The following is a 25,893-nucleotide window of genomic DNA, read 5'->3' on the forward strand; positions in this document are numbered from 1 at the left end:
AATAATTTCTAATATCTCCTTGGCTTTGTGACTACTGTTCTATATTCAGTTAGTGGAAAAAAACAGTAATTTTGGATTTTTGCCTCTAAGTCAGAAAATTCTGACTTATTAAACCATTTTTTCTGAATTACCAGGGTCATGTGAAAAGTTATTCCAATCTTCTATAGCAATAACGATGACACTGAATTCATAGCATCATTAAATGCAGTGAATCTTTGATGACTTTCCCCAGGTTTTGCTTCCTCTTTCAGCTTCTCCCCTTCATTTCTCTTTCAAAATAAAGCTCCACCCCTCTTCTTCTAAGAAGACCCCTTCCAACAAGCAAAAAAAGATGCAACCTCACATTTTTAGTTTCCTGTCACTGTACGTGAGCCCCGTTGTCCCAGGAAAGTACACAGACCCGGGCTTCTTGTTTTTCATAGAGTCACATGGTGTGATGTCTCAAGTCTATTTTTTCCTGCCTGGTTATTTTAGAAAAGTGGTTTAAATTTATACGTAAAATTTAGGATGACAATAATACCCCCACTTTAGAGCCGTTGTGAAAATTGAATAAGACCACGTATGCACGTGTGCGGGGCACACAGTAGCTGGTCAATAAATGTCAATTCTTTATGCCACTGCGGCCCTCCCCCAAGTGCCTCTCTAAACAGTTGTCTCTCTTGCAGTGACCTCTTCACTTGATAATAACAATTCCTTGCCTTTCAAAACTATACATAGCACTTAATAATTTACAAAATGCTTTCTCTCCATTATCTCATTTCAGGCTCATCACCACAGGGACATGGGAACTATTATCTCTCTCCTGTAGATAAGGAAATTGAGGCTCAGAGATTAGGCAACTCACTCAATCCCATGTAGGTGTTAGGGAGGTATCCTTGCCTTGGGAGTAAATTCTTTTTTTTTTTTTTTGTAGAGACAGAGTCTCACTGTACCGCCCTCAGGTAGAGTGCCGTGGCGTCACACGGCTCACAGCAACCTCTTAACTCTTGGGCTTACGCGATTCTCTTGCCTCAGCCTCCCGAGCAGCTGGGACTACAGGTGCCCGCCACAACGCCCGGCTATTTTTTGGTTGCAGTTTGGCCGGGGCTGGGTTTGAACCCGCCACCCTCAGCATATGGGGCTGGCGCCCTACTCACTGAGCCACAGGCGCCGCCCGGGAGTAAATTCTTTTCACCATCTCTTTCCTCTTCTACAAATTGGGAAGCTGGAACGACTCCCCCTCACTGACAGAGGAGGAATTTGTAAACACACATTCTTTCATGTCCTCTGATATTTCCTGTGGGTCACTGGGGCAGCCAAAGCTAAAATCTAATCAGGAATTTTTCCAGACCAGGCCAGATTGGCCTGACCACTTGGAAGTGTGGAGATATTAGGACAAAAATGGGACATGAAGAAAAGTGAATACCGAGGACTTAACTACCAGACGAATGAGGATAGAATGAATATTTTATGGAAACCCTTGTGCAAAGGAAGTTAAATCCTTTTGAGTCAATAACCTGACATGTACTCTCCGATGGCCTCAGAATTTGGAGACGCAGGGTGGTACAGAGGAAAGAACCGGGGCTTTGGACGTTAGACACACTTGGTTCAAATCCAAGCTATGTCAATTATTGATTGTAGGGCCCCTAGTCCTTGATTTTTCCCTCTGTCAAATGGGGATATTTACAATCCCCTCAGAGGGTTATTGTGAGAATTAAATAGCAGAGTAGGATATCGAAGGGCAGGGGTTTTAGAGGCTAAGAGTCTTGAGTCTTTCACTTATGGTGAGACCTTGAGCAATTTACATCATCTCTGAACTTTAGTTTCTTCACCTGTAAGATAGGATAATAATAGAGACTCCTCTGAGTGGTATTGAGGACTAAATGAGATGTGTCTAGGAAAGAGTGAAAACAAAAGCTGAACCATAAAAAGGTGTCAAAAGAGATTAGCTATGGGATGGTGTGACTTGACTGTTTGGAGTGTGACCTGGGGAGCTCCAGTCCAACACTGTGTGAGTCCTGCCTGGGCCCTGCACCACCTGTGTGATCCTGTGTTCATGATTTTTGCCCCTTGTCTCAATTGCTTCATTTTATTTATTTCATTATTATTTTTTTTTAGAGACAGAGTCTCACTTTGTTGCCCTCGGTAGAGTGCTGTGGCGTCACAGCTCACAGCAACCCCCTACTCCTGGGCTTAGATGATTCCCTTGCCTCAGCCTCCCGAGTAGCTGGGACTACAGGGGCCCACCACAACACCCGGCTATTTTTTTTGTTGCAGTTTGGCCGAGGCCAGGTTTGAACCCGCCACCCTCGGTATATGGGGCTGGCACCCTACTCACTGAGCCACAGGCACCTCCCTCAATTGCTTCATTATAAAAGGGGAAGGGTAATATGCGCCTTGTGGGTTTGGAAAGAGGATTAAATAAGATAATACATGTAAAGTGCTGAGAACAGTACCGGGCACCTGGTAAGTGCCCTATAAATGTTAATTATTACGAGCACTGATGGTTCTTATTTCCTTTCCTGTTCCTGGTGTCCATGGAACTATCTGCTACTATTGAGGCAAAGGGGGTCTGGATTGAAGGCTGAAGTGAATACCTCTCTGAATGGGGCTGGCCCAAGGTCTCTGTGGGCCCAGTGCTCTGGCCTGACTCTGTTGTGGGCCTCCTATTCACAGCCTCTGGCCTCTGGCCCTCCCTCTTCAGAGTGGGCCCAGGGGTCTGGGGGGCCCTGTTTTAGAGCTGGCTTTGCGGTCAGGCAGCCATAATCTGTCCCTCGAGTCACACCAGAGTCTCATTAAAAGGTGCCCCATAAATGTTAAAAAATTTACACATAAAAAAATTCCATGCATGAAACTGAAACCATACATTTTACAGCCTCAGTCTGAAATCTTGCATAATATATAAAACCTTGGCCCTGCACTGGGGGCCCATAAATCAGATTTTATAAAACAAAAAGCCTTTACCTTTCAAAGGGGTTTGGGGAACTTGCAAATTTTACAGACTTTACCAACTGCCAGTCAGAGGCTGCTGGGCCCAGGGAGGGGATCCATGGGCTGGGTTAAACAGGCCTGGGGAGAACCTGGTGGCTGCCGGTGGCTGCGGGAATTAGAGTAGAGAGTGTGAGCCATGAAGTCCACCTTGCCCTGGTGAGTCAGCCAGGGACATTCCAGCATGGCCACTGTGGGGGTGGAAAGCTACTCCTGTCCCATGGAGACGGGGAGGTGGAGAGGGTCAGAGTGTGGGCTCCAGGGGGACAGGTATTGAGGCAGCACTGCGTTCGTATACGAGGACTTTGATGCCAGCAGGGAGGAGAGTCCTAGGATGAGGCAGTGGAAGGAGCAGAATACTGGGAGTCAGCAGGTCCTGGCAAGTCACTTGCTTCTCTGGACCTATGTCTGAAACTATAAAATGAGAGGGGACTGGGTGGGGAGGCTCCCTGCTCCCTACGGGTGTGTTTTCCCTCCTAAGTTCTGCGATTTCTCTGATTCCGTTTTCCCTCCAGTAGCTGGAGCAGCTGGCTCACAAGGGGAAGAAGGTTCCCTCTGAGATCTACAGCCGGAGTGCCTCTTGCTGACCTTTGGGGCAGCCGTGGGAGAACGAGGGGGGCACAGAAGGGCGATCTGCTTGGGGAAGAGGAGGGTGGCCGGCTGGGATGGGAAGGATTCTCCGGGCCTGGAGGGGTAGAGACTATGGGCTTGCAGGCTGCGGAGAAAGCAGGGCCCGTGTGGGGCTTGAGGGCCCCAGGGAAGAGGCGAACTTCTGAAGGGGCAAAGTTTGGGGGGACCCAAGTGCCCTCCTGACAATCCTGCACATGAAAGTCAATAGTCAAGGGCAAAGAAAAGCCGCCCTGACACACAATATATAAAAAATAAATCTCTCAATTATCTCAGCTCATTTGCTTGGGGTCTCTCATTTTATGTCCCTGCTCGGCTGCACAGTATATCTGTCCGGGTAAAGAGTTACAGTCCATTGGGCTACGTGTGCGGGGTTGTAAAAAATACAGATGCCAAATTAACTGGCTGTGGCACTTGGCAGCTGATTGAGCTGATAATGACGCGATCTGACCTTTTTCTAATTTCTAATTATGTGCATCTCAGCTGTGCTGGCTACATGATTCTTGTTTCAATCATGGCTCCTATGGTTTGGCCTCTTTATCTCCCCACCCCCACCCTGACATAGGACCAGGAGGGGCTGTGGCAAAGGGCACTGGGATGACTCCCCAAATGAAGTGTCAGGGTCCTGGCCACATGGTCTCTTCCAAAGCTCCAGCGGTGAGGTTGGAAAGCTGGGACAATTTTCAGGGGAGACGTTGCATTCAAGATTAACCTTTTGGATGCCAGCCATTTTTAAAGGTCATTTCCATGAGCCATCTCATTAATTTTGTATTATAATGACACGAGATAGGTGACGTAGAGCTTACAGGTGAGGAAACTGAGCTTCAGAGGAGTGAAGTCATCAAAGTCACCAAGAGAGTAAGTGGTAAAGCTAGGGTCAGGTCTTTTGCCTCTAAGCACTCTTCCAAATCTCTCCATTTATATAATCAGTCAATTAACCAATCATCGACCAGTCTTTGCAGCTAACTCATCTAGATAAATCAGGTCCGCTTGAGTAGATGGAATGTCCCAGGCTTGCCCCACCAGCTAGACCACTTCCAGCAGGGTGACCTGCAATGGAAGACCAGGGAACACCCAGGTCTGGGGCCTGAGGGTGGCTTCTACAATATCAATGCCCTTGGCTCAGGCTTGGTGCATAGCAGATGCTCAACCAGGTTCTACTGGATTGATTCAAGAAATAGGATTCTTTAAGCGAACAGAACCCTCAGAACCTGGGCAGTGTGGCAATGGAGAAGCACGGAGCTGGCCACCCATCTGTTTTCCAGGCTGTGCTAGAATGGGAGGCTGCCTTTGGTGGGTCTTCATAGCTCACTGGCAGGTGGTGGCAGGCCCGGCATTTAAGTTTTCTTTCCCTAAGACTCTTACCTCTTAGGAAGGTTTAAATTCTTTCATGTTACTCAGTCTAATTTTAGGCATTTCCTTACCAACTTAGGCCACAGTTTCCTTTTGTGCAAAGTAAGGGAAGTGAACCTTGGCCCCCAAGGTCTAGTCCAGCTTCCACAAATATGGCAGCCTCACCTGCTGGCTCCTTGGCTGTCATGGGTCTGAGTTCTGAGGATCTGCTCCCCAAATGCAGTCTGATTCTGATCGGCCAAAGACCAGGGCAGGGCCAGAAGAGCCTGCAGTTCATGTCTGACCAACTGGAGACCCTGCATGGGGAAGCTTTCTCAGGGGATCTGTGAGATAGCAGAAAGTGGGGCTACCGAATCCCAGCCAGGGAGAGGGAGACCCAAGGACAAGGAGAGGTGGGTGTGGGACTCTCAGACGCCTCCACTAAACACTCCTGACAGCGGTGGGTGCTTATCCTTTAGGCAAGGCCTGCTCTGTTCTCTAAACGCCAGCCCATTACAACACTTCACAAATTTCCAGTCCAGGGTAGGTGCTCCTGGCAGCTCTTCTGGACTTCATAAAGTACCATATTCAACTCTTGAGAGAAGCAGTGGTGTGGATAACTCACAGCATGAAATAGTGCCGAAGTCATTTCCACGTGTTCTGCAGATGACGTGGGGGTGGGGGGGACACATACGTGTTCTTTCTCTTCCTTTCTGGGACCACATTTGCTTTTCTAATTCTGTTTCCCTTTTGGGAGCAGGAAGTAAGAGGTCAGCACTATAATCCATCAATCTGAGGAGGACAGCTTTCCGGAGTTGCCAAATTCACCGTGCATAATCTGGGTAATCCACCCATAGAAAAATCAAGAACTGGGGTTAATAATTCCAGGATGACTCAGGGGACGAAGAGGCCGAGCAGGCCCTCTATTGTCCTCTCTCCACAGAATTCCCAGGGTTAGATGAGAATCACAGATGTCATCCAACCCAGGGGGTTCCAAACCTAACTGAGGATTGCAACCACCCAGAAAACTTTAAAATGTAGATCACAGGCTTCCACCAAACCAGTAAAATCACAATTTCCAGGTGCGGTACCCTAGGAATATGGTTTTTATAGAACTGTAGTGATGATCTGGGGGACAAACTGGGCTTGGGAGCCTGATCTCCTGTGTCCCCTAAACGGGCAGGCCCTTTGCTGGTCTTCACAACATGACTATGTCAGGCCTTTCTCTCTACTGACCTGCTTGAACACGCCTGTTACCCACATCCCCCACATGACATTACCCATCAGTTCCTCTCTGAGCAGCCCAAGACAGATCTGCTAACATGCCAGGACTCCAGGCCTCAGAACAGCTGCCCTACACATGCCAGCTGCTACAACTGCCCTTCCTTCCTGTCTGCATTACAAGAGAGGTGAGTAGTAATATGCTGGTGCCATCCTGGGCATACAGGGGGAGAGCACTGGCAGCAAAGCCTGTCCACGGAACTCTTGGTTTAAGGAAGTTAGGAAGGGTTCTTGGCTGCCAGTGTGGCACATCTAGTGCGTGCCCCATGCTGAACACGCAAACTTTTGCTGAATGAAAGGATCATTTCTGGGGCATTTGGAGGGGATTGAAGGGTAAGAAGACTCTAGCCAGGGTAGAAGGTGGAGGGGCTTTACCAGATTGTCCAGTTCTGGGTCATCGCTGAAGAAGGGTTTGTGCTCCTGCTCTTGCTGGTGGACAAAGTTCTCGATGTCCACGTCAAAGCTGGCGGAGGTGATGCACTCAGAGCCCTGCGTGGCCTGTTCACATTTCTCAAACAGCAGCGTCAGGAGCGGGAAAAGAGGGTGCCTGCGGGGACATTAAGAGCTCACACATGCGCACACAAAGAGACCGTGCAGCTAGCTGGGCTCAGAAGCCACCAGGCTCCCTCTCCCACATCCCTGTCATTTGTCTCAAGATCCCACTCCTTCAGAACACCCCCAGTCCCCATGTCCAGCCTAGATAGCACCATTTCCTGTCCCTGCTCCCCGGGTGCCTACTTTTTCTCTTTGATTAGATGAGCTGCCTGGATATTTAGAGAGAGAGGATGAGCTACAACCCTTCAAAGAAGGAGATATCCATGTCTGGCTCAGAGTCAACCCAGGATGGCAATGTGGGAAGTGTCTAGAAAAGTCCTGGACATGAACATTCGTGCTAGGCAGACCTGTTTTTGGCTGTCTAGAGCCAGCTGAAGGCAGCAGATATGTACAGATGCTTGTATGTTTGTGAGTGTATGCAGGGAGACATGTGTGAACCCCAATACTTGTCCACATCTGGCAGGCAGATGTCTCCACCTGTCTTAAGCCTGTTGGCAGACTCAGTTTAGTCCAACACCCCAATTACAGATGTAACCTTTCCCTGTACTCTTCCATTATCACACCTTCACTATTTGTTCACTGTTTCACCGTTTTCCTCCAAGACTCTGTCTGACCTATGGATCACGGTATCCCTGAGCCTTCTTAAATGCTCATAGCCGTGACTTAATATTTTGGTCCCTGGGCGGCGCCTGTGGCTCAAAGGAGTAGGGCGCTGGCCCCATATACTGGAGATGGCAGATTCAAACCCAGCCCCGGCCAAAACAAACAAACAAACAAAAAAAACCTGCAAAAACAAACAACCAAACAACAACAAAAACCCTGCCTGGCTGAAATGGCAGTTAAAAAGTAAATAAATAAATAAATAAATAAATATTTTGGTGCCTGAATGAATAAATCAATGAATAAAGAGTGTGAGTGTGAGAGGGTTCAGTCCTATGACATATTTATGTGAGACAAGTGCTTCCCTACATGACTGTATTTTGGCTCAGATGTCACCAAATCGTTGGGCTTTCCAGGATGTTCCACCACCAAACTTACGCTGATAGCCCCTGAGTTTTTTGTTTTCTCATTTGCCTTCCTCACTAGACTGTGAGCTATATACAATCAGGAACCTGGCCCACCTTATTCGTCATGGTATGTCCGAAGTCTAGCAAAGGTACGTGGATCTCAATTACTATCTGTTGAGGATATGTAATTTAGGTGTGCATGTCTATTCACATGCATAATGTGTGGCTTATTTATTTCTGCAGCACATGTGATGGATGTGATGCTGGATTCTGGGGAGTCCCTTTCTCTTCCACTGTGGTTCCAAATAAGCATCTGCACAGTCCTCTCTGGACTGTCTCCTCAGACTTCTGGGACCATAAAATTTAGCTCTTTTCTTTTTGATTTAGTCTCACTTGCTGGGAGAGGAGGAGGAGTGTGTTTTGAACCTGGTCCCCGGATCTCTGCTGAAGGAGACACTCTAGCCAGCACTGTTCAATAGCACTTTCTGCAGTGAGGGGATGTTCATCCATCTCCACTGCCCAGTTTGGTAGGCACTAACCATGGGAGGCCAATGAACCCTTGAAATATGGCTATTGTCATAAGGACACTGAATGTTTAATGTTATTAAAATTAAATTAAATTTTAATTAATTTCACTGTAGCTAGCTACATGCAGGTAGGGGCTATCATCGGAGAACATGGTAAGTCTTGAAAAGAAAAACAGACCATGCTTTTCCCCGCCAGCATGCCAGGATTGAATGTACTAAGTAGGACCGACGATCTAGCCTACAAAGCATCTGTAAAGGGGCTGTGGGCTGTCCTATCTTGGAATTTTAATAATTCTGGGCAAAAAAACAGAAAGTGCTAACCCCCATACACATTCAGACCCACATTTTACAAGTCTTTCTACTCAGGCTCAGGGGTAGGGGGTGATAAAGGGAGATAAATCATCACATCAGATGAGCTGCTGAGCTTGGCAGAGCCTGTCCCTGGACACTATCACCCTGGCCCTTGTTTTGGAAGCTGATACAAAAACTCTCAGGCCCCAAGACTGCAGGCTGGAGGTGAAGTCTGCAGGATAAAAAGATCAATATTTAAGCATGGCCTGTGTGCAGCCCCAAATTGCCAGAAGATCTATTGAACTCCAGGAAGAAAGCTGGCAGGGAAAAGAATGGGTTAGCTTAGCCATCGGCTGAAGACAAAGAAAAACCCAGGTGAAGGGGTTAAACTCCAGTGTAAGTCTTCATTTGCAGCCACTAATACTGCAGCATATTATAGTCTAATCTAACCTGATCCCAGTTTAATGCAAGATTCTCCTGGCCCTGAGTGGAATACCAAAGAAAGCCTCGGTGGCTGTAATTTAAGCAGAGCCCTGCAGTGGTTTAGCTGAGGGACATGAAAGGCAAATTCCAGACGGTGTTATGAATTATTGCGCCTTATGAACCTTCCTACTCTCAACAGATGCCTGCTGCCATTTAAACAGCCACTAGATCAATTAGGAATGAAAGGCACAAATCGACTCTGTACAAGGGCACTAAATTACCAGGAACTAATAATCCGCAGCATCGTGCCAGGTGGTGGGGGTGCAGCCCCCGTCCCAAGTCCGCGGCGGCCATGGTCACCGCATGTTCCTTTCTCACTGGTTAGATGGGTGTGTGTGTGTGCACGCGTGTGCACTTGGGTTGAATGCAGGCTGTCGATCAGAGCAGGGGCGTGAGTGTTGTGGGCTGTCCTGTGTATTTTCATTGCTTGCACACCCGGTGTTGTGTTTATGTAGCACAACACATATGCACACATGGGTTGTGTGTACGCGACAGTGGCGTCAGCTTTGTGTGCTGTGAACATGGCGTGTGCACGTGTCATCTGTATGCAGTCTGTGTGCTGGGGTGGTGCGTTCCGTGTACACAGAGTGAGTGCTGCGTGGGTGGGGAAGAGGGATCTGCTGTGACTGAGTCCTCCAGCTACTAGCACTAAGGGTAGGGAGATGGGTGTGGTTTCCTCTGCTCTGTCCCTGCCCCTGCGGGGGAGAAGCAACTTTTTTTAGAGTGGTCAGGGAAGGCCTCTCTGAGGAGGTGACATTTATGTTAAGCCTCAAATGATGAGGCGCAGTTGTACAAAGAGCTGAGGGAGAGGCATTCCAGGCTGAGAGGAAGGGAAGCTCTCTCTCGAGAGTGAGTTTGGCATATTTCTAGAACCAAATCTAACTAGCTCAGTGTGGCCAGAGCTAGGCAGGTAGGAGGGAAGTGAAGGATATGAGGCTGAGAGGAAGCAGGAGGCAGGTCATGAGGCCTCAGACAGAGCTGGGCTTGGGCGGCGGGAGGGGGTGGGCATTGTCACGTGCACTGGGGAGCCAGGTACACCTGCTGTGCTGAGCCCTGGCCTGGTCTGCTCTGTATCCCCTGGCAGGTGTCAGGTAGCCCTAGAATGAGTTCATATGTGCTGACGGGGTACATACCTGGGGCTCCTGCTGTCTCTCATAAGAAGGGAACTTGATGCCCACCCTAACCCTCCAAGTTAACTGGAGTCTATGGGTCACAGGGCGGACCTCACGGGGGTGGTCTCAGCTCCTCTCTCCAGCTCCCCTCACCTGAGGCTTGGCAGTCAGGGAGGGAGGGCAGCGTCAGCCCCTGGAGCCTCCCTTCTCGTGCCCCATCTTCCCAAGGTTCCTGAACCTGCTTCTTCCTACCCATCCCAGAGCCCTGTTGGTTTCCACTGAGCTCAGATGGACTGATCTGACCCACAGCCTTTCCTGTGAGCCACAGCCATCGACGGTGGAGCTGCCTCTGGTTCTCATGCTCTCCAATCCCCGGGAATCACCTCCTGAACCCGGATGCTGCCTTCTACTTGCTACCTGGAGCACAGGGTCCGCCGAGACACTGCACTGCCCCTGGAGAAGACAGGCTGTTTCCCAGGGACTCATCTGGTTCTGGGGCTGCAGCATAGTACTGGGTTCTCTAAGGCTGTTCCCGCCCTGTCATGGGAGAGTCTCCCGCCCTTCCTCAGTTTCCCAGTCTGTGACAGCTAAGGGGTGACCTATATTTTCTAAGCGCCCCTCCAGCATCACCCCATAAAGCAGGGGGTGAGGCCAGCAGCCGCTATTCAGAGGCCCTTTCCAGCAGCCTCTGCTGCCAGTTTGGGGATCCCCTGAAATAGGGCAGGGCCCATGATGGCTGGCCTCTAAGCCACTTAGGACATGCGTGGCCCTGTCTGAACCAGGAACGGGGGATGGGGAAAAGGATTTCCAGTTAGATGTGGGGTTTTGGCCTTCCCTGAGCCTCAGTTTGTCTAAGCAGAAAATGGCTTTGAAGGAGCTCTTCTTCCTGTTGTCTGGCTCTCTTCCCATTGGTCTATAGCCTTCAGGGGCTACAAGCAGGAGTATGGAAACTCAGTCCCCAGAAGACGACCAACAGGATATGAGAGATGGTCATTAGACTTTATTTCCAACAAGCCGAGGACATTTGACCTCCATAAGAGCTCACCTTCTCCCTCCCAGATTCCCTTCCCCGCTCTTCTTCCCCCATGTCACCTCCCATGTGACCGCCCCCTCCACCTCAATCTCTCTTAAGCCGTTCAAAATTTGGAGGAAATAAATCTCACTGCACTAATTCAGTGAGAGTTTGAGCCGCGTCAGTGCAGAACAAATAAAAGGAGTGAACTGGCATGACATTTTACTGCAGAAGAGAGGTCGTTTCCAGCCACTAATAAAAAGGATTTGACACAGACTAATAAAGAGAAATGAATTTCTCTAATGGCCTAATTTAGCACATTCAGCACTGTGCCTCCGCCTGGGCGCGGGGAGGGCGGGCGCCTTCGCCTCGCCGCCAGTGCGGACAGAGGCGGGAGGGAGGGAGAGCAGCGCTCAGCCCTCGGCTTCGGGCAGAGGGGAAGCAGAGATGATCTCGAATAACATTTTATTATTTCTTTTCTCTTTTCTGAGCACCCCCCCACACACACACACACCCTCATCACCTCTCCCCAGGAGCATCTGGACTAAAATCAAGCTCAAGATATGCAGTTCCTGTTAACGATCCAAAGAAATAAAGAACCCCTCTCCATAGAATTGCAGTCTTGCGCTAGCTTAAGAAGGTGATTAAACCGGATGTGTTGATTTCTACAGGGGTTTAAGCCATCGTTTGGTTTAATTATTTCTGACATTTCTGCTTTCGTGTTTTTTACATCACCCAAATTCGCTGGCCTGGAATGCCAAGTATGGGGCCGAGGTGTGTGTGGCTGCGTCCTCCCCTGCCCCAGGAGAGCCCCAGGGTAGGGTGTTCCTGAAGCCCTTTGCTGAGGTCACCACCACCTTCTCTCTCAGCAACAGACAGGCCGAGACCCTCTCCATCAAAGAGACCCTGACTCCCAACACTGGTGAGGCTTCTGAGAGTGTCCTGGGTGGCCAGGAGTCAACAAGCCCATTTCCTTCATCCTCATCTTGAGACAGATGTTCCTAATGTAAATGGAGCTGACAGGTTTCCCTAACATTTTTAAAGACCTTCTGGATGGAGGCCACAGCTTCCTTGGCAACTCCTACACTCAAATCTAACTTAAAGTTCCCCTGTATGGCTGCAGCTCATTTCTTTTAGTCAAATGGACTCAAAAAAAGATAGTTGGGTCCTTTTCCATTTGCCTTCCTTCTTTCTTGAACAACCTGGGTCTTTCTTTCTTTCTTTTCTTTGGTTTTAATTTAAAACATTTTTTCCTGCTGAAGGGAGAAATGGAAACAAACAGAAAAAGTTAGAAGGAATACAAAAATATAGAGCTTCAGAGAGGCTTTAAGATGCAAAAAATGAGAGACCTTTGCTGGGGAGGGGGCTACCCAAGGATGGTCACAGGCAAGGGAAGGTGCTAGTGCTGTGTTCTTTCAGGGTGATAAACCTTGTGATTCACGGTCATGCCATGCCATCCCTTCCCTTGTGACCTTGGCCAGGACTGCAGACCTCAATTACGGGTCCAGCCAAGTGTGTGGCCGCCTGCCCGAGCTGTCCACTTCCTCCCCTGTGACTGCCCTTGGAGCCCCTGCACCTGCCTTCGAAGCCCACACTCACTGCTGGGGGTTGGGTGGGGAGGCCCAGTGTCACTGCCCACCCCCTGCCAGAGCTCCTTCTGCCTTTTCCAGTAGGGACAAGGGAGACAGAGCCTCCAAGCCTTTCTGCTGGGCTGAGGACAAATGATCTGGAGGGCAGAATGTACAGAGGAGAGTGAGGTTTCTAGGGGGAGATTTTCAGTAACCAGCCAGCAGGACCAGAGGCCAGGTCAGGGCGGGGCTGCTCAGAGGACATGAGACTGTCACCAGTGAGGAGGGGGAGGTGTGGCTGCAGGGGTTCCCCAGGTCCCCAGCCTATCCCCTATGGGCACATGGTGAGTGTCACCTTGCCAAAGGCCAGCCTTCCTGGAAACTGCCAGGGGATGGCATTTTTACCTTTTATTTCTAGCTCCCCACAGATGACAAGGCTCACAGAATCAGAGACTATACTCCCTAGAAGCCACTTTCCAGCCCAGCCCTCCGCAGCCCTTTCCTGGGCATCCTTTCACCAAATAAGGTCCAAACCAAGTGCCTATTTCAGAATTTCTCCAAGATACTGAGGACAGGAAGCCAGCACTCCTCAGATGAGCGCCCCGGGCTCTTCACCAGGGGACCTCAGCCTCTTTTCGGTATTTCTCCTAGATGGACACAGTGGAAAAGTACTGTGGTGGCCGGAGGGACAGCAGTGGCCCTGCTGCTCTGTGGGGCCACCACTCCCTACATCAGCTCCCGTGCTTGCCTTTCCCCTGTGCGTCCTCTGCCTCAGCCTTGCCTCCTGTGGCTCCTTTCACCTCAACTCCTGTTCCCTATACATCCCTTCAACGACCTTCAGAATCCAGCTCTAAATGCCATCCCTTCTGCGAATTTGCCTTGATGGGCTTCTCCAGCAGGAGAAACCAGTGCCTCCGCTGAGCTGTCACAGAAACTGCTCGGGGTTTCTCCCCGACCACACTCACGATTTAGGGTGAGAAGTCTGGAAACACATGTAGACGCTGGGGTCAGACAGCTCTGTGGCTTTGGGCAAATTTTCTGAGCTTCGGTTTTCTCTTTTATACAACAGGGATAGCACCTCCCGTAGGGGTCTTGGAAGGATTAAGTAAAGAAACACGGTGAGAGCCTGGCACTTAGTAAGCTATCAATGAATGCTTGTTCCCTCTCCCCAGATTGGTGGGTATGTGGGCACTTTTTTTTGTTCAGAGAAACATTAACACCATTCACTCTAATAAATTTATATTCCCATTCCACTGACTCATTTTGCTGGGAAACAGGCTCCTGTGCCAATTCAAATAGAGGCCCAGAAAGAGGAGAGACTAAATTTATCAGAACTCAGAACCTCATTTTCTTTTAACCAAAAAAGCACTGCCAGTAGGAATTCATTTTTATTTCCCTTATGACACTTCTTAAGTTCTGCTAATCACAGTGGTCTGTGCACAGATCCACCCTCCCCCTCCATGGTGAGCCCCTCCAGGCTGTGGCCGCCCCCCTTTCAGGATTCCCAAGGGTTAGACCCAGCGCGTGGCACACAGCAAGCGCTCAACACATTTTTGATGAAGCAATGAATGGGAATGAATGAATGAAGCAAGCAGTGACTATGGTAATGGAGATTCTGAGACACAATCGTGAAGTTCTTTCAGGCTCCGAACCCACCCACACTGAGGGACTCATTTCAGATTTGGTGATCTGGCTGCTTCGAGCCACAGTTGCTACGAAAGGACCTGCCTTCGCTGGGGCTCTGCTGGGCGTGTGACAGGAGGGGGTGACGAGGTCCTGGAGGGAGGGAAGAGAGTGTGAAGGAAGGTGCTCGTCCAGCCCTTGGCTTCTCCTCTCTTTGGTGGTACCAGATGGAGAGAACAGAGCGAGGTGGGGAGAACAAGCCAGCAGCCCCTGGTTGGGGGTATTTTTACTTCAGGTGTGACGTTGAAACCATGTGGGTGTATTTTTAGTCCTGCCCAGTGGGCGGTATGCTCGCCTGGGTTGCCTTGGAGAGGACTTCTTCTTGTTGCTAAATTGGAACTGCATCTGTTAGGGTTCTTGGGCTCTAGCCCAGCTCTCCTCCCCCAGGTGGGTGGGGCAGGTCCATTCCTGGTAAGTGCAGGGCCCAGGGCGGATCATTGTCTGCTCTGCACACACACACACACACATACACACACACACACACACACACACACACACACACCCCACTCCTGGCACATTAAAAAAAATCACTGTGAAATCACAACAGGATGACTTTTAAGGCTGGTCTATAAGGGTGAAAATACGCAGAATCCCAAACTTCAGGCCTGTAGGGACCTCACGTTCCAGCCTCTTCATTATTAGGAGAGAGACTGCAAGTACCGAAAAGACAAGGGTCTTTCCTGAAAGTAGGCAGCTCATGAGAGCTAGTCAGAACTTGTATTCAAGTCAGAAATTTAGCCAGTGCACAAAGGAAAAGGAGACAGAATAAGGGCTGGTGTGGGGAGGAAAGTCTGTCCATTCTGCCTTGGTCAACAGCAAGGACTAAACACACTTGCACACACATTTACACTTTGTAAATTACAAAATGCTCTTACACGTGCCACCCCAACAGCCTCATCGTTCCCTTTTACTGATCAGCAAAATGGCATGCTGTGTGGTTAAACAACTTCGTCAAACTAAGAAGTGATTGAGCAGAGATTTAAATCTGGGTAGCCCAACTCCAAATCTTGTGGTCTTCTCTCTTCTATGCATTGCGTTTGAACTATTATTGGAATCACTTCAACCTCCTCTCTTTCCTCCACTGTCCTTGAGTCATATACATCCTGGAGTGGAGGAACTGCGCTGCCAGGCTCACCCCTGGTGCATCAAGACCATTGCCATACAGGAGAACTTCTGCCTTAGCCGACTGGTTTCCAAAATAAGCTCTGGGTTTCCAAAAGAACCTCCTCTTGCAACAATGTTGCTGTGTGTTTGCAGAGGGCTTTAATATCTTTAAAGATCTTTCATTTCCTCATTTGATGTCTACCCTGTGGGGTAGGAAAGCTTGTCTAAAGAGGTTGAAATGCTTTGCCCAGTGGTAAAGTCACAATTCATATGGGTCTTAGTCTAGATTCTTTGTCCTCAGCCATGGTTTGGGAAAGCAAAGAGCGGGTGGCGCGGTTAAAACAGGGAGCAAGCTGGCTCAGACCAGCCTGGGGAGAGGCCATGGGCACATTCCAAGCTTGCGTTCTCCTCCCACCCAGTCCACCCCCTTTGCACTAGCTGGAGGCCCTATTCTCCATCTTCCCTTTAGGGGGTGGATCCGTGCGGGGCTTCTTCACAAGTGGGGGTCCCATTTGCCGCAGACCTTCTATGTGCCAAGTACTTCTGGTTGTCAACATTGTTATCTCATTGAATCCTAACATAACCTCCTGAGCATGAAAGTCTTTGGGCTTCCAGACCTGGATCTCTTATCAATGATCCTCATCTCAGCGGGGTCCCTGGACTACTCAGCTCCACTTAGGCCAGGCCGGTGAGCTGTAGAAGCAGCAGGACCCACTGCTTCTTTCCACACCTGCTCCCTGAGCAAGGCAGCTACAGACACTCAGCACGCCTGCAGCATGTGCAGGACTCGGGGTGGGGGCTTTCTGATGCTGGTAGGAAGGGTAAAGAATAGGCTTTGCCTGGTGCGGGTGAAAACCTGAGCATGGTTTCATTTTCCAGATTATGGTTCCAGCAGTTCACAACCCCCTGACTACAGTTAAAAGCTGAGATGTTACCTCTCAGAGCCCCCAGCCCATAGAGCCCAGCCAAGGACACAGCGTGGGCCCCTAGCACCTGGAAGTTCAGAGTCCCTGGCACGAAGCCTCTGGTCCCAACTTCTCGGCCTGGAATGGATGCATTTCTCCCTCACCATTCTTAGGCCACCTCACCCGGCACATTCCAGGAATGACCAAGCAAAATGCCAGGGAAGGCAGAGGGTTAAGCTCCAGGGTCACCTCACTGGAGCCAGAACACTCACTGGTCACAAGGTGGAAGAGTTCCCTCAAAGACACTTCATCAGAAAGTGCCAGTTCCCAGAGCCCTGACCAGGCAGCTGCTAAAGGGGACAGTCCCAATGGGACCCAGTCCCTCTGCCAGCCCCAAACCCGGGGGGGGATTTCTCCCAGCCCGGTCCCAGGAAAGGCAGTGTGGCTGTCATTTCACTCCCTGGGGAAAAGCAGTACAGCTCTCCCACACTGCACTGTGGGCCTGAGCCTTGCAGTCAAATCCATGTGCCAAGTTTGTATTATACGTACTAGCTATGTCTGCCCTCCACTTCCTGGATGGAAGCCCTTTCAGAACCTGATACAACCCTTTACACGTGCACAGTTTGCTGAGCTAGAGACCAGTAAATATTTAATTGAATTGTGGGGTGCTGACCACTTGACTGGGAGCCCCGTCTAGCCCTGCCTCTCACCATTTCCCTGCCGGCCTCACCAGCCTCTGTCTTAGACTTTCCCAAGCATCTAATAGCAGGTGACACCCTGCTGCCCGTCTGCCAGGTTTCTTACCAACCACTCCACTTGTGTTATCTCATTTAGATCTCATGGCAATCCTAATGAAGAGACTATTCTATTTTTATTCCTATTTTATAGATGAGGAAACCGAGGCACAGAAACCTTTAGCACCCAGTGGTGGGGCCAGAAACCTAAGTTCAACGGCTTATGTTCCTAACCAGAATCCCACCTCACTGGAATTCAGCATCAGACTGCCATATCCCAGATGGGCCAAATCAACACATCAGGCCCCTCTGTTTAAAACACCTTGGTCTATCTGACAAACACTGATCTTCGTGCCAGATGTTATCATATGTTATCTAATTTAATCTAACTATTACAGTTTTCTTTTTTGCAGTTGAGAAAACAGAGGCTCAGAGAGATTAACTTGCCCCAAGCGACAATGCTAGTTATCATCAAGTCTATTTCTAGAACATGATTCTATTCCCCGCTGCCTGGCACTGCCACAGTGGCATTTGCACCTCTAGCTATAGGACTGTCAGGATCAAGCACAGAACTTCGGTGGCCTTTAGGATAGTCTCAAGGGAATGATCTGAACACTGCCCACTGTCTTGTCCTGTTTCTTCCCCAAATAAGTATGGAGTCCAGAGGAACTCAGTCTGGATGAGACGGAAACACGTGGGGTACAAACAGGACTTGAGCATGAACTCTCTGGGGTAGAAGCTCTGAGCTTCCAGCATAGGAGACTGAAATGAGACACCAGACAAGCAGCACAGAAAGGCCAGGCTTCGGAGAGCTGGAAACTGGAGGGCCCGGACAGTGGTCTGAGGCAGGGTTTCTGCAGCTTCCAGGGTGGAGTTCATTCACTCATAAACTTCCAAGGAAGGTTTGGAAGCAACTTAGAAAAGGGGGAGAATTGGGAGTGAAGGCGGGCTTTGCTCAAAGCAGATGGAAAGAGCTGGGACTGGTGGAGTCTAAGAAGGAGAAAATTCCCCGCCTTGGTGTTCAGGTGGGAAATCATCATCGCAGACTCTTAGGAAGCACCGACCCCACAGCAGACACCGCTCTAAGTGTTAATTCACTAAGAGAATATTTCATATTTAAAAGCCAGGGGTAGACCAGACAGGATGGTGAGGACTGAGAACGCAGGATAATGGTCGAAGGTCTCCATAAGACCATTCCAAAGCAGCTCACCTGTTTGAAAATAGAGGCCTGGTCCCACTGTGGGGTTTGTACCTTCAGCCTGGCGAAAGCCAACTGCAAATCTCTCTATCCAACTCTGTTCAGTGGCATCAAGTTGGTGGTTTGGAATGAGCCATGGTGGGAGCATTGACGCCACAAAAATCAGCAAATGCCACAAATCAGAGCTTTCTTCTCCCCTCCCCTCAAGAGCCATTTGCCAGCACATCAACCTGGAAATATAGTACATTTATGGGATATGGCCTAGTTAGTGACACCATCCCACAAACTTTGACTTCCGTACCAACGTTGCCTAAGCTGCCTACTCTAAGGTGTGGGGAAGGTGCTGGGGAGAAGCCGTGAGTGAGACAGAACTGGACCCTGTCCTCATGAAGTTGACAGGGAAAGAGAAACAATATTAGCACAAATGTTAACATACTTAACACAACAGTGAGTTATGCCTCAAAGGACAAATGCAGGACCCAGAGCTGCCTCCTCGTCTCCACCTGCTGTGCAGCTCCATTTCCTAGCTCTCCTGCTGGAGAGGAAAGCACATTTGCTCACGCCACTTCCTCACCACTCTTGCCTTCAGCCCAGCCTTTTCTTTCAAATACCAGGTGGGTCACTTCCCGGGTTCTCAGTGCATTGAGTCAGATTTGGGAGAGCCACCATCTTAGCAGAGAAGTCAACCTCCCCGGCTACCAGTCCTGCCAGGCCTAGCCCCTCACTCTGCTCCCCAGGAGCCCCTGGTTTCCATGGGAACCCACTCACTTCAAAAGGGAATGAAGGAGACCAGAGGGGAGGGGGAAGATAGCCAGTGAGCGAAAGCTGAATTAATCTCACCTTCTTGGCCCTTGTCTCTGGCTCCTAACACCTTCCCCTTTACTCCCAGACAGTGACACCTGGCCACTGGCCACCAGCATGGGCAGGTGGGTGCTGGGGCTCAAGCTAAGTGTGAACTTGTTTGGTGGAAAATGTCAGGGTTGGGGAGGGGGCTGGGGAAGGTGAGAACTGAGCTGGGTCCCAGCCTGTGGTCCCTCACTCACAGGCCTCCAGTCCTCAGACTGCTTCTCAGCATTGCACCTGGGCCACAAACTCAATTACCCACAAAGTGCATCCAATCACAGGATCTGCTTGGCTTAGACTGAAATCATGAATCTGAGCAAGAGCTTCTGGCTTATGAGCTTAGATAATGCTCTGGTATGATCCAATTAAAGACAGACTCAGCCCTCCACTCCTCCCCTACTCCCACAGTTTCCACATCAGAAGGGAACCAGTACATTTCATTAACACATCTTCATACACAAACAGCTTCCCTGGGGTGGCAGGCTCCCTCTCCTTCTATCACACCGCCTCTCTGCCACTGAGCAGGGGTCTAGGCATGAAGGGCCACCCCAGCCTTCCTTCATCTATGGTTCTGGGAAGGGCTGGGGTACTAATTTGCACAGAAAGGGTCTGGTGACACTTATTGACATGAAATGAGAACTCCCTAATGTGCTTTGGAACAGCCAGGCTTCCCTAGGCAGGCAAATCTAGTCAACATTACTTAACCCTACAGGAGGCCGAGCCCCCTCCCTGGTCATCCCCAGGTAATGGCTGGTACTAATGGGAGAGGTATGGTTATGGAAGAAAACCCTGGGGTCGCTAGGCCAGGAGGCAGCACAGAACAGGACAGATAGGATGCTGGGCTCAAGGTTGCTGTAAGCCCACTGTCCTGAGTTCTGGGGCAGCCACATTTGCCTGGGATCTCCTCTCCAAGGTCAGACAGCTGCAGACACACTTTGAGCAAATGTCAAGAGTTGTGGGGTTGTCAACCCGGTGGGAGAAGGTAAATAAAGCCCAGGAGTGAGGGGCGTGGAAGAAGTGACTGAAGGAAGATCTGGGCCATAGTTTAAGTGACACCATGGTGGACAGCTCATCTGGGGGTAGTGGCCCACCACTTTTGCAATCTGGCCTGAGTGGGGTGTGAGCCCGGGTCTTGGGAAGGACCCTGGAGCCCAGGGATCTCGTTGACAGAACAAAGGAAACTTACCTGCTTAGTGGCAGCATCGTACCACATGCTTACACTGCTGTCTCATTAACTCTTTTTGCTGTTGTTGTTCAATTTCAAAATACTAAGGGGGTACAATGTTTTTGTTACTGGCTTGAGTAACAAAAACTGGGCTATAAATGTACCCATGGGCTATAAATGTACCTATCACCCAAATTAATTCTCATTAATTCTTATCAAACCTGCTGCTTAGGTTCTATCATGAAACTAAAGCTCTGAGAGACTAGTCAATGGTAGAAGTATGACTCCAGCCTAGCTTTCCAAAATCCTTTTGCTATACCACTAATCTGAGGGGCTTTCTAGACTATGATCTAAACTCACCTAAGTCCCACCCGTAGGGTGCTGAGAAGGTGCTCAGTGTACAAATGAATCCCCTGGGATCTTGTGAAAGTGAAAATCAGGAATCCTTAAGTCTGAGTGGGCCTTAAGATTCTGCATCTCCAATCAGTTTCCAGGTGACAGGAAGCTGCTAGTCCACGGACCATGCTTGGTGTAGCAATGACCTAAATCGAGTACGGTGAGCACAGCTCAAGTCATCAGGCTGTTGAGCAGTTGTCAGAGGCCATGTTACTTCCTCTGCCTTCTGAAGCTCTCCACAGAAGCACAAGCCCACCACATCAGCCAGGTGAATTCACGGGTCACTGTGCAGCCTCCTGCCTCCACACCCAGCTGCTCTGGGCACTGGCTATTCCTGGAACACACAGGTTCTGCTCTTCCTGAGAGGTCCTATTTCACCTCCATTTCTCCTTCTGATGGGGTCTCTTATTGAGCTAAGACCAAATTCAAATCCTGCCTCCTCAGTGAAGCCTCCCTGTTATTCTGACCACATGGTGCGGGTTTCTTGTTGGCATATCTACTGGTTCCTGGAAAGACAAAGGGAAGAGTCTAGTCCTTTACCCTCTCACATCACCCTCTCTTCCCTGGAGTCGGGCATATACTAATGGTAAGTTCAATAAGAGTATGAAGGAAGGAGGGGAGGGGGGGACAAGGGGCCTGTCCCACACTGGAGGTAGCTGGCTTACCCCTCGAGAGTCTCCCTGACAGGTACTGTGACCAGATCTCAGAGTTCTCTGGGGCCCTGGGCAGTGATCTCCACCAGCAGGCAGTGGGGCTTGGCCTGTGCATTGCACACGGTGGGTGGCCAGGTCCTGTGTTTTATCCTCCTCCAGACCTGGTAAGGCCCTTGCTACCAGGATCTATGGATCAGGGCCCATTGCTTGGGACTCCCAACTGTTGGTATTTACAGACATTCAGCTTATCTGAGTAACTAAAAATAATACCAACGATAATGATAATAACAGCACTAATCACCACCATTACCATAAAGCATCGTCAGTGGGGTGGTGGGGGAGGAATGAGAGAGGAACCAATCTTCCTGTTCATTTGTCTTGGGTGAGTCATTCCATGTGTTCTGGGCTTTAGCACCTGCTGGGTGTACCCCCAGTCAGAGGTGAGCCAAGAATGCTGACGCATGAGAACCACAAAAGCTCACTCAGGTGACCATGAGAAAGGGTCCAATCTCAGTGCCTAGTGGAGACTCTAGCATGTCTTACTGGTGTGGCCTCCCAATGAATAAATGACGATTAAATTCCCTTTTGGGTCTTCTTTCAAATCTATTCTCAGGTGACCGCATCTTCCTCCTCAACCACATACACAGAACCGGAGTTCCCTGAGGCAGACAGGCATTTCTCTGAGCCCCACCCCCATCCTCTGCAACATCCGGGACCCTGTCCTGGGGGAGAGTGTCAGAACCTATGCAGTCGCACTCAACACCTATTGCTAAAAAGCAAAGGCTACCACGAGTCAAAGATGGTCCAAGGACTAGCTGCATCAGATTTGCCCAGAATGCTTTAAGAAAAATTCATATCCCTCTTCCTATAGCTGGATCCACTACTGACTTAACTTAGGTGAGCCTCACATGCTGAGCATAGCGCCCAGACCCTGTATTTTAATAAGCTCTCAGTGATTTTCATGCATGCTAAAGCTGTGTCCTGCTGAGTCCTAAGGGTGTAGCCAGATGTCCAGTGCTCTGGTGGGCTTGTGAGGGACTGGACGAGGAGAGGGTCTAGAGGCACTGCCTGTTGGCTGAACTGAAGGTTCTGATGCTTGTTTAGGGCTCATCTCCCCAGTTGACATGGGAAGGGGCATTCCTGGGAGACACCATCTGGGTCTTCTATCCCTCACATTTCTAGGAAGCTGGAGTCAACTCCGCTATGGCCAGCTGAGGAATTTCCAGATTGACTTGAAAAAGGAGGCTGAGGAGAACGGCTATTCCATCGTCTCTTCCAAGCCCACACTAGGCTGCTGTGCTCATCTCTCACTGCTGAGCTGGGACTGCGGGAGCTCTGCACTCTGAGGTGTCTCTTACCTGTAAACAGCTCGCTTGTCAGCCTCCAGCTGGGCCTGGGGGTCGATAGGGGCACTGGGCACAGGTGTGCTGGCAGCAGCTGAGGGTGCCGAGATATGGACAGCCTGGGCCTTGGCGGGTGGCTGGGCGGTTGCTGTCATCTGTGGAGGGAAGGAAGGGGAGGAGTGCATTAGCAAGGACAGGGTGCCAGGCCCCAAGCTGGAGTGTGAGGTCTGCCTTGGCTTGTGGTGTGCTGGGATAAGAGCATGAGGGCACGAGAATTGTGAGCACACAATAAACGTCCATCCATACGTGTGCTATAGTGGGAGAAAAGCAGCAGGCCTTTCTTCAAATGAGAACATTCTAGAAGTCACATCAGGACCGTTCAAAATCAGCTGATGCCCAGCTGACCACACGGTGTGGGTTTGAAAGAGATGATTCTTAATGTAAATGTGGTGACTTTAGCCCAGATGTAGAAAAACACAACATGATGAACCCTTTAAATTGTGTTTATGAGTCATATAAACTGTAATAAATTTCATTTGATGAGGCCAGATGTGGTGGCTCACACCTATAATCCTAGCAGTCTGGGAGGCTGAGCTGGGTGTATTGCCTGAGTTCACGGGTTTGAGAACAGCCTGAGCCAGAGCAAGACCTCGTTTCAAAAAAATAGCTGGACATTGTGGCGGGTGCCTGTAGTCCCAGCTACTTGGGAGGTTGAGGCAAGAGAATTGCTTGAGCCCAAGAGTTTGAGGTTGCTGTGAGCTGTGATGCCACAGCAGTCTACCGAGGGTGATAGCTTGAGACTCTGTCTCAAAAATAAATAAGTAAACAAACAAACAAATAAATAAATATGATTCGATGACTTTGAAGAACAGCAAAAATGTAGCCAAATCAGTTCTCCTTTGGGCACAGACTTATTTATCCCCTTCAGCACAAGCCAGAGGTAACGGTTCCGATGGTGTTGACTGAAGACTAAATAGGTCTCCAAATCCAGCTTACTCAGCCACTTGAAGATAAACAAGTTTTAGTGAACAATGGACGGATTCTTGTTCTTGGCCATAACAAATATTTAGGGCAGTGGCTTTCATAATATGCTACGTGTTTTTGAAGGTGTCCTGAGGCCTACAATTTTGTGCCAACCAGAGCGACTCCTTTTAATATTACATATTGGACTTTCCATCTATAAAAGGTATCTGTTGAAGAGATGGTCCAACAGTTTTAAAATTTTGGAACCATCATTATGGAATGTAATACTATTACGTTATATTTCCTTCAGTCAAATAGATCCCTAAAAGTGTGAATGGTGATACACCTGAGCTGTTCTCTTCCACCCCCTGCGCATAGCCCCGCGGTAGCTCTGGGCACACTGTGGATGGGCTCCCTGGGCCTGTCTGGCTGCTCTGAGGCATTGTTCACGCCTTCATCCCTAACTCCCACCTGGCATGTATGAAATGAAAAGGTTGGATTCTTAATACAAGTATTTGTTGAGAAAATGAGTGAGTGAATAGATGAATGAATACGCCTTGAAAGAATCAGATAGTTTACATCAAGAAAGCTCATCACATGATCTAGGTCCCTGCTTTCTAAAAGGAAACATATCATACTTTTGTGAATACAGCACATCATCACGGTGCAAACAGTCCCAAGACGTGTGCCCATCTTTCTCTTCATCTGGCATACTCTCAGATGCCACCTTTTTAGTGTAAAATGTAGTTCCTCGGCCTCTTGTCACATTTGCATTCATAGCCCTTACCATGACCATAGACTGTGTATCAATTTGCTTATTTATTTTTGCTCCACTCCCGACTAAAACTTAAACTCAAGGAGGGTTTGTAACAGGTGTATCCCAAGGACTCAGAATACATGTTGTCTGGCACGAGTTGGTGTTCAATTAGTTCAATCCATGAACTAATGAATGATGGTTGGTGAATGAGGTTGATATTATAAGAAATGTGTCTGCTTTTCTATACCTCATCATTTTTCAACTCCCCACTGTTGTTGGAGTGGGGAGTTTTCCTAGACTCAGTGGGTATGAAGCTAGACAGAGCATCATGGTGCCTTGAAGCCACCAGACAACTGCTTGAATCTTCTAGTTGAATTTCACCTTGGGTATATCTCTTAACTTTCCCAAGCTCCTATTTTCTCATCAGTAAGCAAATTGGTGCCCTTTTAGGGTTCATGTGTGTTAAAGAAGTATTGGAAGAGATGTGGAGCAAAGGGAACGCTTTTATACTGCTGGTGGGATTGCAAACTAATACAACCTTTTTGGAAGGAAGTATGGAGAATCCTCAAAGAACTCAAGCTAGACCTCCCATTTGATCCTGCAATCCCATTACTGGGCATCTTTTATCATAAGGACACTTGCACTAGACTGTTCATTGCAGCTCAATTTACAATCGCCAAAATGTGGAAACAGCCTAAATGCCCACCAACCCAGGAATGGATTAACAAGCTATGGTATATGTATACCAGGGAATACTATTCAGCCATTAAAAAAGATGGAGATTTTTACATCCTTTGTATTACCCTGCATGGAAGTGGAACACATTCTCAGTAAAGCATCATAAGAATGGAGAAGCATGAATCCTATGTATTCAATTTTGATATGAGGACAATTAAGGACCTAGTACGTGGTGGGGGGTGGGGGAAAGGGAGAGCAGAGAGAGAGGGAGGGGGGTAGGGTCTCAGTGTGTGACACACCTTTTGGGGGCAAGACACAATTGTAAGAGGGACTTTACCTAACAAATGCAATCAGTGTAACCTGGATTCTTGTACCTTCAATGAATCCCCAACAATAAAAACAAATAAAAAAGAAGTAGTATTGGAAGAAAGAAAGTAGAAGCAAGTGTTTCAGTTTTTAAAAGAGAAAGAAGGTGCATTCAAAAATACCCTAAAGACTGGTGATCCTCATGTTTATTCATTCATTCACTAACCTATTTCTTCAGCTATTTCTTGAGTCTCTGCTATGTACTAGGCACTGAGCAAAGTTCTGGGGTCACAGAGATGAGTGTCTGCTATTACGGAACTCAATCTGTGGATCTGACATGATTATTAAGTTTGCATATCAGAAAATATGGTGAAAGTGACTTCAGCAAGGTATTTCCCATGAT

At 49.0% G+C, this 25,893-nt stretch overlaps 1 protein-coding gene across 3 annotated transcripts in view; it reads right to left on the minus strand.

Moving 5' to 3' along the window:
* The window catches only part of PKNOX2 (PBX/knotted 1 homeobox 2), a 273,163-nt gene that overhangs the window by 40,815 nt on the left and 206,455 nt on the right, over positions 1-25,893 (minus strand). For all 3 annotated transcript variants that reach the window (XM_053594243.1, XM_053594244.1, XM_053594245.1), the window contains 2 exons: positions 22,802-22,941; positions 6,583-6,754 (listed from right to left, as the gene is read on the minus strand). In XM_053594243.1, the coding sequence (XP_053450218.1) occupies positions 6,583-6,754; positions 22,802-22,941 (312 nt within the window). The remainder of the gene's footprint in view (positions 1-6,582; positions 6,755-22,801; positions 22,942-25,893) is intronic.

This window comes from Nycticebus coucang, chromosome 6, assembly GCF_027406575.1.
Source record: "Nycticebus coucang isolate mNycCou1 chromosome 6, mNycCou1.pri, whole genome shotgun sequence".
Classification (NCBI taxonomy): domain Eukaryota; kingdom Metazoa; phylum Chordata; class Mammalia; order Primates; family Lorisidae; genus Nycticebus; species Nycticebus coucang.